This window comes from Melozone crissalis, unplaced genomic scaffold (genome assembly GCF_028551555.1).
Source record: "Melozone crissalis strain CALT ecotype California unplaced genomic scaffold, PUWL_Pcris_2 ptg000041l_1, whole genome shotgun sequence".
Lineage (NCBI taxonomy): Eukaryota > Metazoa > Chordata > Aves > Passeriformes > Passerellidae > Melozone > Melozone crissalis.
The window spans coordinates 765,001-778,546 of NW_026535819.1; the positions used below are offsets into that span (position 1 = coordinate 765,001).

The 13,546-nt window shown below is 47.3% G+C and overlaps 1 protein-coding gene across 5 annotated transcripts in view; it reads right to left on the reverse strand.

Annotated features, from left to right (window-relative positions):
* PBX3 (PBX homeobox 3) overlaps positions 1 to 13,546 on the reverse strand; it is a 104,478-nt gene that overhangs the window by 90,843 nt on the left and 89 nt on the right. For 2 of the 5 annotated variants that reach the window (XM_054284325.1, XM_054284329.1), the window contains exons 1-2: positions 12,507 to 13,541; positions 11,599 to 11,672 (exon numbers count right to left, since the gene is read on the reverse strand). In XM_054284325.1, coding sequence (XP_054140300.1) covers positions 11,599 to 11,672; positions 12,507 to 12,703 — 271 coding nt within the window. In that variant the 5' untranslated portion in view covers positions 12,704 to 13,541. Of the gene's footprint in view, positions 1 to 11,598; positions 11,673 to 12,506; positions 13,542 to 13,546 lie in introns of those variants that run through there. The other 3 variants (XM_054284327.1, XM_054284326.1, XM_054284328.1) reach the window with 3 other exon arrangements.

Consider the following 13,546-nt stretch of genomic DNA (forward strand, 5'->3'; position numbering starts at 1 on the left):
CTCCTAGCTACGGATGAGAGGGCCACAAAAACACTTAATTCATTGCCCACAAAATTATGTTCCCCCTTTTCTTAAACAGCATCTGTTTTGTGAAGCCATATTCATAGAAAATCCCCAAATCAACAATTAGGAGCATATGTAAATGCGCGATTACAGTTCTTTTTCTTCCATTGACAAGTTGCCGCAGCCGGGCGGCGATGGCGGCGCGGGCTCCCCGCGCCGGGCGCTGCCCGGGAGCCGCCGGCCCGACGGCGCCCGCGCCGCTCTCGCCGCCCGCAGCCCATCACCGGGGGCCACTCCAGCAACAAAGAGCCTAAAGTCAATTGTTCCTCCAGTGAATGGGCGTCTGTTCTCGGCATATATTTACCCAGGCGTTCAGGGCAGATTTTTACCATTAAATTGGAGGCTGTAGAACACGGTTGTTGTACAAATATTTACATTAGTGCTGACCACGGCCTTATTGCGGCGCTCGGAGAGAACAATATCGGCAGCTCCGTCACCCCGGTTCGGAGGCCCGAGGCTCGCTGCCGGCCACGACGCCGGAGCGCCGCTCGCCCTGCCCTGCCCGAGGAGCGATCAGCTAATTCCATCGGACAGCAGCCGGTGCACGGCATTTCCGCCAGGCCCCACCGTGCCGCAGTTCTAGGGCGGGAAAACAACTGTCCCTTTTTTGTTCCATGGAAAAGAGGACACAGACTCTGTGATTTTGGGTCTCCTTTTGCTCAGGCAGTTCGCTCAGCAAGTGCTCCCAGCCCAGTAAATACGACTAAACTAAAGAAGAACTTGAGTCTGGAGCCCCACAACATCCAGCTGTGTGGTTCGGCACCGATGACAACGCGCCGACACACAGCAAGATGATGTCACTTGCACCTCTCCAAAATATTAGAGATTTAAAAGTTACATAACAATCTCGGTGATTAAACAGCAGCTGTTATGATAATCAGTCAGTAAAAGGAAATGGATTTGTTTAGTGTTAGCGACTACAATATTATTAGATGCTGGGTATATTGAAAGGAAGAAATATTTCCTTTATTGAACACAAAACACTATAAATTTAGGTAAACCGAAATTAGTTCATGTAATACACTGACATCCAAGAATTTATGTATAAAGAGTCTATCATTTAATTTTCAGACATTCAATTTCTATACTTGGTCACAGTCAAAAGGTCAAGAACCAACAAGTCAATAAGTTCCCAAGCTCCATATTGATATCACGTCACTGCCCTAACAAGTGGAGGGGAAGAAAGAAATAATTCACAAAACAAATCCTCAGTTGCCTTGGGAGGGCAAATCTCCCTCAGCATCCCACGCCAGCGCTGGGTACCCAGAGAGCCCCACCAGTGCCAAAATCTCCCCAGCCCCGTGGCGCTGGAGGCGTGGGGCAGGGCTGTGGTGCCCACACCCCAGCGCCCACTCTGCCGTCCTCGGGCTTCCTTTCCCCTCTTCACCCAGCGCAACACAAGAAAGAAATACGAGGTAGAAAAACTGATAGTTCCCACTCTATTTGAATAAGAAGTGAAATCCTAAAAATCCCTCCACTGCATGTTATTACCAAGTGTATCTCCAGGTTTTATAGTGACAGGACTGTGCTATAATTTCTGAGAAAACCTCGGCATAAAGCTCCATAAACCCAACCACTCCTGTAATGTATCACCTTATCTAGTGCACAATCATTTCCACAACTTTTCATGTTAGTATAATTTGTACAAAAATGGTAATAAATACATCCTTGAAGTCAAATAAGAATCATTGCACAATCTACTGTAACTTGTTCTTACTAGTGACAGTCAATCACGCCACCAGGATCTCACATGAAAGAAAATAAGCAAACATTTGGGTGTTCTGTAATTACAAACCTCGCTAAAAGCACGCTTCCTTCTTTAATCAACAAATATAAGAAAGTGTGTCTGGCACAGCCTTTTGAGTGTGCCAACCTGCCTTGAACAGCTACTGAACAAGGAGAGCACCGATCCCCAGCGACAGGAGCAAACCTTCTCCTTCTGTACTGAGCAAGCCAACCACCAAGGCACGAAACCCTGATATCCTTTAAGAAAGGTCTAACCATGGAGTAAAAGACATTCCTGATTAAAGCCAAGAAAAGAAGCAGTCTAAGGAAAGCTTAATTTCTTCATCTCCAGGAGGTACAACTCATCTGCGGCCAAAGCGCAATGAAGTGTATACTGTAAATTTACCTCTGACATAACAATTTTAATTAAACCCAACAGTTGATAAAAATATTCCTTTTTAACACACAGCACCAAGTCAACACAACCTTCACAAAAAATCGGACGGATAGCATTCCCATTTTAGAGATAAGAGAAGCAAGCTCTTGCATTCAGTTCCATGAGGCAGTGGCCGAGCTCGGGGTCGGCCCTACCGAGGTCACCTCGTCCCTCCTCACCACATGCCTTACAGAAACCTGGGGAGGAAGCTTTCTTCCCCAGCCAACAGCAGCACCAGGACTCAAACCAGCAGCGCCAGGATTTCCTCTCCAGCACCATCTTCTCCTGAAACAACCCCATCAGGGGTCTACTGGTAAAGTTAAGGTCGGCTTCAGAACATTTTCATTACTTAGTTCTTTTTTTCGACAGTCTGAAACCCAAAATGAGCAGCTGGAGCCCAGCAACGCTTCCTTTAGCTGCCTGTGAGAACTGACTTTGCGGTGTCGGGTGATGTTTTGTTCCTTCCAGTATCAAAAAGGTTCACTATGACAACTGAAGTTTTGGGTTATACATTGCTGATGGGATTCCTGGGGCCGGGCTCCGGGGAGCTGTGGGCGAGCAGGGCCTGGTGCCTCCCATGAGAAGGGCGCTGGGGGCGCAGGGCGGGCACGGGGCTGGCACGGCGGGCAGGGACCCGCAGCGCGCGTGCCGCTCGTCCCGGCCGCCGTGGAACCCCGTGGCTGCGGGGAAACCGCCGCGCTCTGTGTCTCATGTGCTTCATGTTAAACATTTCCCAACAGTGATAGACTTCAGCTGCCAGGATCGGGGAGAGCATGTGCATCCAGCATGAACAGCCCCCGCACGCAGCTCTGGGCCATTTTTTTATCCTTTTTCCTTTCTTTTAAATAACTATTGGGGCTCATAACAAGCGCTGTCACTCCAGCACTGCTCCCCTGATTGACTTTGCGACAATGATCTGTGGAGGAGATGGGCACTCAAACAGCCACTCTGCTGCACTCAGGCAAAGAGGACTAGAGAGGCTCGGCTTGGGTTTGCTTTGGGTTTATTTTTTGCTAAATTTTTGTTCAGTTTCCAGAATTACTTCTCTGATTTTTTAAAAAACAGTATTGCAAAACCAAAATTAATCACAAAACTGTAGCAAAGCAACTCAGAGGCTGAATGAAAACCACACATGCACACACACACCAGAACTCCAATCCCCAAAAAACAAAGGGAAAATTGAACTCTATCAGAACATCTCATCTTCGAGCCATCCTGGAGCATCCTGCTACAGCAGAGGTCTCAGCACAGTGATCTTATGTATCATATATGCTCTAATAAATAGGTTCAATGAGTTGAGTTAAGGGCAGAGTTTAACTATTAACTCTAAATTCCCTCACTCTTATGGCTGTAAGTCAATCCCTTAATGTTACTTTAACACAATTTCTGACAGTTGAATAAAATCTATGGTCAATATTGCAACCCCTTCTTTGCTAAAGGAAGGAAAATACATGTGTGATTTGCATCAGAAATGGTGGGAAAGCTGCGGGTGAGTGGGGGTGACAAATGTCCACAGCCCTATTGGCCGGGAATCCGAGCCTTCCGTTTGCCTTCAGCTAGCTGGGCCCTCACACCAATCCCCAAAACAGCAGAAGTGGCAAAACCACCTCCACACAGGTACAGCTCTCAGCACAGCAGCTGGGAGCAGGCAGAGACATCAGAATACAAAGCTGTAAGATATATCTAAAATAATCCCACAAAAATCAGATGACACAAAGAATTCTAATACTTTCCTTTTGTTAAGATACAGTAACTGAGAATACAATGAAATTCTTCATGTTCAGTATCTCCCATTAGATCAATTAATATTCAGAGAAAGGCTTTAACATGAAGTTTAAATAATCATAGAAGGAGAAAAAGAACCACCAATGTTCTAGAAGCTTCTCTAGACCTTTCAATCAATTTTATTTATATGCAAAACCAAGAGAAACTCAGAAAAAACAAAGCTCCTCCTGATGCTAAAGCTCTCAATTTACTGACAGGCAAATGGCTTCATGCTGCCACTTAATCTCATTTCTTGCATAATGCCCTCTAATTAGCATATCAAAGTGAATTAATACTTCTAGGGCATTAGCAATGGGAAAATCTGCTCCAGGCTTCACAATAGCAGTTAAGCAAGAGCCAAGAAATCCTCAAAAACACCACAAACCACTTTGCATTGCAAAACTGTTCAATTTATTTATCCTCTCTCTCTAAACACTTTTACCGCACACTGTTTTACTACTGTTCACCAAACAAAATGATAATTGCCAAAGTTACCAGCATCTGTAATGCCTGTTTAGAATCTTAATTTAGATTGTGTACTTGAAGCTCTCTAGATGCTTCCATTGACCCCATCATACACCACAGGACAAACTGTAAAACTGTTGTTCTTTTAAAAAATGCCATCAGGATAATATTATTAAATAACCTTTTCCACTTACAATAAATGATTAAAAATTAAACAATCTATGACAAAGCCACCTGCTGGACAACGAGGAATGAGAGATTGGCTCTAAATGTTGATGCATGACTGAAGTATAGCAAAAGGGTTTGACCTGTAAACACATGATACAAACCCACCTCCCTTCCAGGTGATGGATTTGTATTACATGGGATATTCAGTGATTCACATTGCTGCAGTCCCTGTGACTGTGCAACACGCACTGAACTGATCATTAACAAAAGAACTGAAACACCTAAAAGGGCATAAAATTAAAGTAAGTGCATAATGATTTTTACTTTATGCTTTTATGCAAAACATGCTATTTTTATTCAATTCCTGATGCAATAAACACGTTTGAGCTGTTACAATCAGAGATCGGAGCTTTTCTCCTTTAAAAAATGTTTTCAGAATCCACATTCAATCACAGGTCACTTTGCAAAATATAACTTGTAATTTATAAACAAGGTCTAAAAACCCTGAAACTTCATCACCTTAGGGCTCCGCAGCAGTCTTTAAAAATAGAAATAGACCACCGAGGGGAAAAAACAACAAACACCCAAACCCTACCTCCCAACACCAGTACTCCCACCCTGAGCCCAGGAAGGGCCTGGAGCACCAAGGGAAGGCCAATAACAAAGAGTAGAAGAAAATGCCGGGGGGCAGTGGGGTTCTCTGCATTTCCGTTTGCAACACGAAGGGGGGAAAAAAGTACAGTAATAACAAAATAAATTATGCTGGATATTTATCTGGCGCTTCGAGCCTTCCTAAAGAATGCGCATTACTGGAAAGCCCAGTGCTGAAGGAGCAGGCTGCATTACCTTTCCTATTTAATTCCCTGCTTCCTCCCTCAGTCCCGGCAGCACGATGGAGGAGCTCTAATGTCCAGCTGAGCTGCACAATTCATCTGTGTGGCTGATGAACTACTCCAACTCTATAAAAGCACGAACTGTAAGAGCTGACAGAAACTTTAATAATTTATATTAAATATTGATGTGAATTATTTACTCCATTCACACTTAAAGCCAGGAATTGCCTACCAGAGAAAAGCAAACGTGACAAAAGGTCAACACGCTGGTGAGAAAAGGCAGGCGGTGTCAGGCATGTGTTATCTGAACCATGCTGATCACCTTGATAAGCGAAGAGCATTAAACATGACTGCTGAGCAAACAAACAAAGCATTCTTCTCGGGGTGTCAATCGCGCTCCGACAGCTCGGGCTGAGCGCGGCGCCGGGCGCCAGCTCCGCTCGGGGCTCCGCTGCTTTGGGCTCGCCCTCACGGGGCCGCGGCCGCTCCGCCGCCGAGCGAGCGTGCGCCGAGCCAGCACGGGAACTGAAAACAGCCCAAACCTGAGGCCACGTCCGGACCGGACCGCCGAGCGAGTGTGCACCGAGCCAGCACGGGCTGCACGGGCACGGAACTGAAAAACCGAAAACCTGAGGCCGCTCCGAACCGAGCCAGCACGGGCTGCACGGGCACGGAACTGAAAAACCGAAAACCTGAGGCCGCTCCGAACCGGACCGCCGTGCGAATATACACGGAGCCAGAGCCAGCAAGGGAACTGAAAACAGCCCAAACCTGAGGCCACGTCCGGACCGGACCGCCGAGCCAGCGCCAGCACGGCTCCATGGGCACGGAACTGACAACAGCCCAAACCCGAGGCCACTCCGAGCCGGACCGCTCCGCAATCATTAATGCAGCCTTCATTCGTATTTAAATATTGCCTTGCATTTGTAACAATTTAGAGTGTCTAATTCTGCTTATATTTGTCTACGGTAGACTGCAAATATCATTATATTAATGCTTCACACAAATCAATGTTTAAATTGAAAAAAAACACCATAATATCCATATCATACAACTTTACCATTGAAAGCTGCAGGAACAGAGCTTGATAAATGTGTTAAATCCTGAAAAAAAAAAAAAAAAAAAAAAAAAAAAGACTGTTTTGCATTCCCTACATGCCATGATAATAATTTATCTCTGAATGCAAAAATTCCTTAACTTACAACAAGCATCCTAAAATACACCACACGGTAACTGCTATAATTTGGTATTTTCAGATAAGCAAGCAAATGTGTAGAATTCAAAAATAAATTGAAGGACATGAAAGACAGCTATAAAATAAAATAAATAAAATAAATCCCTGCTCCTGGCTAAATTAGTATTGACAAGGAGGGCCAAGCCAAATTTATCCCCTACAGAAAGGGAAAAAAAAATCTCTGGAACCACTAATCCCAGTACTCAAGGTGAAGATGGGTATTTAAAATGCAGCAAGGAGTACCAGCAATGGGAAGCACTGAAGGTAAGGTGTAGCCTCAGGTTCTGTGAAACAAAATACCACAAACTTCTCTAATGTCCATAATCACCAAATCGCCATTTTCTCAACTAGAGAAGTGCCCTGGTAGAAATCCACCAAAGAACCAGGCTGTTGATAATGAATGTGTTGGAAACAGATGACCAAATGACAACCAAGACACTTTATTCAATTTTCCTAGTAGGACATTTATGAAGAAAAGCAATGTCATTGCCATAAGGACAGTGCAAACGACCAAACGTTCTGCTGCACGGCATCATTTGTAATACATCTGCTGGCAAGTAAAAAAATACATTCAAAAGTACAACCACTGGGTCGGTGACAAACCTAGGTACTGAAGAATGAGATGGAAGCAAAAGCTAAACAATTTAAGCTGAGCTGGATGCACATAGACACCCAGCACTGACTTCTTCAGGTAGTCAGGGAACAACAAAATATGTATTTAGCAGCTTGAAAAAAAAAACAGGGCTGTACATAAATATTTTAAAGAGCTAGAGTAAGCAACAATAACATCACATCTGATATTTAGAAACAGCCAAAATGCACACACACACTCCCACACACGCACATGTATGTATGCTATCAGTGCCATTCCATTGTTCCATCTGAGTCCTCTCACGCTCCGGCAGGACTGAGGGTTACAGCGCATTACTGAGAGTTGTTCGCACTAAACCTCGGCCGCAAAGTTGCAGTTGGTGCAGGGCGAGGGCAGAGCGCTGCGCCCGGCTGCTCCAGCGCCGCGGTGCCCACAGGGGTTAACATTTCCCCGCCGTGCCAGAGGCACGCAGGGCCGGCAGCTCCGAGGAGCGCCCCGGCCGCGGCCCCAGCCCCGCAGCGCATTGACAAGGGGCGTTCCTGGGCTCCTCATCAATGAGAAGCCGTGCAGCCCTGCCACCGCAGGCACGGCGGCTCCAAGGAGCGCCCTGGCCGGCCCGATGCTGCCCTGCCACCGCAGGCACGGCGGCTCCGAGGAGCGCCCCGGCCGCGGCCCCAGCCCCGCAGCGCATTGACAAGGGGCGTTCCTGGGCTCCTCATCAATGAGAAGCCGTGCAGCCCTGCCACCGCAGGCACGGCTGCTCCAAGGAGCGCCCCGGCCGCGGCCCCAGCCCCGCAGCGCATTGACAAGGGGCGTTCCTGGGCTCATCAATGAGGAGCCGTGCAGCCCTGCCACCACAGGCACGGCAGCGCACGGCTGGTCACAGCTGTAGCAATAAAAATAAAGGTAACTTACACGGGAACAGCGAGGAATTAACCCCGTGGCTAACGCGCGGTTTGTCTGGTTTGCAGAGCTTTTTTTATTCATTCTTTAACACCGAAATCCATGCAAGGGGAGAACGTTCTTAATGAACATTTTCATCCTCTCTCTTTAGACATAAAAAATAGTTGCAGCAGCCCGAGCAGCCGAGCAGGCCTTTCGCTTCCCCTGCGGACACCTCCTGCAGTCGAGAAGTTCATTAAGTTTTATGATCTTCCCAAGTCAGTCCTGCTTATAAGCCTCACAAAGGCCACAAATCTGGCAAACCATCATGTATGCCATTAGACTTTACTAGGAAATGAATGCTATTTAGGGGTGGTGGTGACAGTAAATTCGGGGTTGGTTGGCAGCTATCATTGTTGCTGCTGGACTTGGGGAAATAAATAAATAAATAAATAAATAACTATAGATGTGTACACCGCTATGCACATGAATTCAGACATTTTTAAAAACATGTAATCCCATCTCTACAAATGACTTTTAAAGAGAAAACCCCAAATTATCTATCGGTGCAGTCCAGGACCTAATAATATGTTGCTCCATTGGGAAATAATTGCAATTCTTTAAGACATTTTAAGACTACAAGAATTAATATATTTTCAGTTCTTTCTCCGTACGAATAACCCCGACCCCAGGTTGAGCAACATCCTGGAGGAAACTTAATAAAATCACCAGTCAGTAGGTGTTTTAGTCAGTAAAAAAGAGCTATTAAAACAAACCAAACGATGGTGCAAATCAGTTTTTGATTCCTTCTGGCAGGACGCAAGGAAGCGGAGTGTGACACAGGTATGCAACAGATGTGAGCGTGTGCCCAGGGACACCTCAGAGCACAGCCAAAGGGAGCCAGCGGCTCCTCACCCGCTCATCTTCCTCTTTAGTGGAGGGGCTTCCAAAGAACTCGGGTATAATTTTTCTTTGAACTAATTAAAGCCAGAGGTGGCAGTTTCTTTATGAACACCGTGCTACCTTGTGGTTGCCTCTCAGAATACACACAGCTATTAATAGCTGTAAAGCACTTAAATGTATTATACAGCACTTTTGAAAATGTTAAAATGTTAAAAAAGAAATGTCAGGCTAAATTCAGTAACTTGGTGATTTGCTTTGTACATGGTAAATACCTCACAGGGAGAAAAAATAAAAATCTTCAGCTCCTGACCCTGTGTGAGGCTTTCAGAAATGAGATGCATCCATTAACCCTTGCTGGGAAGTGACAGAGTGGCTCCATGCAAATTGAGGATTCCTCCTTGTGCTCTCTCCCATCCAGTCTCACAAAGTCCTTGCTGACTGTACTGAAACTACTAAAATGCAAATAAATACATAATTCGATATAAAAATTACTTAAATATCGTATTACTTGTTTCTGAACAGACATGACTTCCTCACCTCTGGAGGAAGGCAGTGATGAAGCCATCACAGCAATTCCCACACCCAGGGAAACTTTGGTTCTGATCAGGAAGAATTAAACACCAGCACATGACCCCATGGGAGGCAGGTTTAAGCACATGGCCACTGTCGGACCACAAGACACGGAGAGGGGGACACCTCTGCTTTAACTGCATCTCAGACCCTTCCTCGAGCTTCCAGTTTAGAATTGTTTGAGCCGTTCCCTCCAAGAACAGCTTCCAGAAAACGGGCTACAATTTATTTTCACGTTTTCTTTGCTTTAGCACGCTAAGTAAAGCCTGAACAGACATTTCACCTCAACTGGGAGACCCTGAGTGAAGGTCCCCTTCCGGAAAGAGTTTTTGGTGGAGGTGTGGATCCATCTCCATCAATCACTCAGAGCATTAATCGTGTCCCTCCCGTGCTGCGGGGCTGGCAGGAGCTCGCCTTTGGGCAGGCAGACGCCTTCACTCTTTGTTGGTCCTCACAAAAGAGAGATAACTTGAAAACTTGCTCGACTTCTTGCAGCACAAATGCAGGCTCCCAACTTACAAGTTATCGCTGAAACCCCCCGAAAGGTTTCAGACCACAGAGCCTCTTGTCAGGTCCCCCTCGCCTCACAAACACCCTGTGCCAGTAATCCCACTGCTGAAAGGACTCGGGCTTTCTTCGCAGCTCACCTCTGACATGTGGCTGACTACACTTGCCTTTCAAAACACTGAGGCTAAGCCCTCTGCAAATAAAGTGACCGCGGGACCTGCGCCTGCCTCCTTAATTGAAATGTGCCTCCTGCAAATGTCTCAACACCGAGGACAGGTTGCTCTCTGGCTCGGGAGCAGGACGGGCAGAGAAGTTCAGGGCAAGGCAGGAAACAAACACGAGCCAAAGGGGTTACGAGCCGGCCGAGGTGGAACGTAGGTAGGTGGGAAGGGAGAGGGATCATTCCCCTTATCCCGGGTAATATAATGCAACATAAAGCAGAATCAATCTTAATATTCACAACACAGTCAATACCCTAGTGCTTAGCTGTCAGCAGGAACTGAAGTGGATCCCCGGTAGCAAAGAAACCCTTGGACATAAAGCACCATAATTCACAGAGAACCAACCGCTCACTCCGGGCTCCACGGCTCAGATTTGCAATGATTTCACGTTGGGTTGTTTTCATCCACGTTTATTTTTGCAGGGTGGAATTGAGCAGAATGTTATTGAGTATCACATAGAGCTAAAAAGCCAGGCAATGGCTTAAGCTATATGCGAATAATTGGCTATTCATTTTTAAATCCAATCATAATAAATGTTTTTGTTATTGTTAAATGTTTTACTATTGGTAAATGTTCTTACTCTCATTTAATATTATTTTCATTAAATGTCCTTGTTCTCATAATACAAAGCATAATACTTTGCGCATTTCCTTCTTTAAACAAACAAACAAAAAATTCTATAAATTCAGTGATGTGAAAAAATTGCAAAAAATAATCTCCTAAAATGCCCACAAGAAAAGCACGGAGTTTATTCCTGTCGCGTTAATGAAGACGAAAAAAACCCGCACTTTTGAGATGATTTTTGATAATTTTGGCGTTTAAAAACCCAGCGCTCGGGAGGCGCCGGAGCAGCGCCGGGCACAGGAGCGGGGTCGGGGCGCCCACGGCGGGGCCGCCTCGGGTTCGGCTCGGCGCCCTCGCCGCTCACGGAGCTCCCGGTCCGGTCCCGGGGTTAAATCCCGCGGTCACACCGCCCCGGCATGTCTTTCACACACCGTCTGACGGTAACACGGCAGCGCGGGCGCTCCGGGGCCGCGGGGGCCGTGCGGGGGGACCCCCGCGCCCTTTCACGGCGCTCCCGCCGCCTCAGCAGCCGCCGGGTGCCCCCGGCCCCGCGGGGCTCCCCCGGCCCGGCCCGGCCCCCGCCCCCGGCGGCGTGAGGGGCGCCGGGCCCGGCGCGGCGCAGGCGGGAGCGCTAAGATGGCTGCGGCGGCGGCGGCGCGGGCGGCCCGTACCTGTTTTCTCCTTGATCTCGCAGAGGACGCTGAACAGGGCGGGTTTCATCCTGTGGCAGTTCAGGGCGTGTTTCCTGCAAGAGAGCACAGGACAAGCGGTTAGCGCCGGGCTCCAGCAACATGGCGCCTTCCCCAGCCCCGCGCTGGGGCCGCTCGCCCCCCGGCCGGGGGTCCCGGGGCCGCGGGCGGCGAGGGCCGGCCGGAACCTCCCTCATCCCGCTTCGCTTTCATGCGGAATTATCTTTGTGCAAACACCGCCCGAACGGGGGGGAAAAACCACCCCCCTCGTCCCCGTCCTGCGATATTAGAACTGATTTATTAAGGAGATTGGGGAGAGGGGGGGGAGGTGTACAGAGTTAACATTGTTTTTGTATTTATTGTGATTTAATACAGCCAGGGTTTGGTTTGGGTTTTATTCACACACACACACCCTCTCCTGCAGCAATATCTGGTCAGATTTATAATTCATCTGCTGCCGCTTTGAGACAAGAAAAGAAAGAAAGAGGCAAAGTTGTACTTTGAGGGATGGCCGGACAGACAGACGGATGGACGGCGGCGCAAAGGCCGGTATCCACCGGACAGTGTCCAGCGGGAACGGCAGGGACCAGCCACAGCCTCCCGCGCCACAGTGACGGCAGAACCATCGCACACTTCTACATTTATCATATCTATTTTTTTTTTAAGGAAAGAAATCATTAAATAGCAACTTGGCCCTGCCTTGTTGGTAAATTGCTGGTAAATTTCTTACGGCCCCAAGAAGTTGCTCTTAATTGTGAGACTCCGGGTCTCTGCAGAGGAGCAGGAAGGAGAGAAACAAAAACCACACACACACACCAAAAATAATTTAAAAAATAATAATATTAATAATAATTTTTTTAAAAGACAAGGTTTAATTAGACGAAACCAACTTTGCTTGTGCCTCATCCAGGCTTTGGTCAGTGATGGTCATGATCTGATGGAGGATGTCGCCGATGTCCTGCTTCCTGCCGTCGCCGTCAGCCCCTTCGTGTCCGTGGGGAGGCGGCAGGGCCATGCCCCCCTGCACCGAGTGCCCGGCCAGGTTCACGCCGGCCAGAGTCTGCAGCATCCTGGACTGATCGTCCATGGCTCCGGGCCGGGCCGCGCTCCGGGCGGTCACGGCAGCGCCTGCCCCGCTCAGTCCCAGTGCCGCGCTCCTGACCGCGCTCTGCACACACACCACGAAAAAAGGAAAAAAAAAAAGCCAAACAAAACAATAACAAAAATGTAGTATTTGTGTTTTGACCGGATCTCAGCTGTTTATTCCACTCTCTTCTCCTTCCCAGGGCAGTAAATCACTCTCTTCTTTAGTTACAATCTTCTTTCATCATCATCATATTGGTGCCTCGGATAAATGAGCTGAGCAGATTTCTGTGAGGTTTTCCTGGTACAATCTTCCTCCAAAGCTTTTTTTTTCCTTATTTATTTTTATTGTTGCTTTTTATGTCTTTCCCCACTTGTCCAAAAATCTTCTTTGCAAAAAGGCAAAATTAAAAAAAAAAATTAAATACAAAATCAAAAAAACTCGCTTTCAAATCCTTCAGAAGTTGGGAGGGTGCAAACAGCAAAAACCACAACAAACCAGCGAACACCCCCACCCCCAAATTGCAACATAAAAAAGCCAAGAAAACACAATCACAGAGGGAAAAAAAAAAATTAATCGCCCTCCCCCCCAAATAACAAACGATCCCAAGTCTGTGCACGGGGGTGAGACAGCAGCAATCAAAAGTTTGAACTTGTGCAAAGAAAAGAGCGGAAATAACGGGGAAAGAACTGTAAAAAAATTAATTACACACTCTCTGCAAAGCAATGTGCAAAAATATCGGCCCGCCGGAATTTATGAGCCCCGCGCCCGGTGCCCGCGCGTGTTTTATGTTGTTTGATGGCCGCTCCGGTGAGGGATTGACAGGCTGCCAACGCCACTCACTCA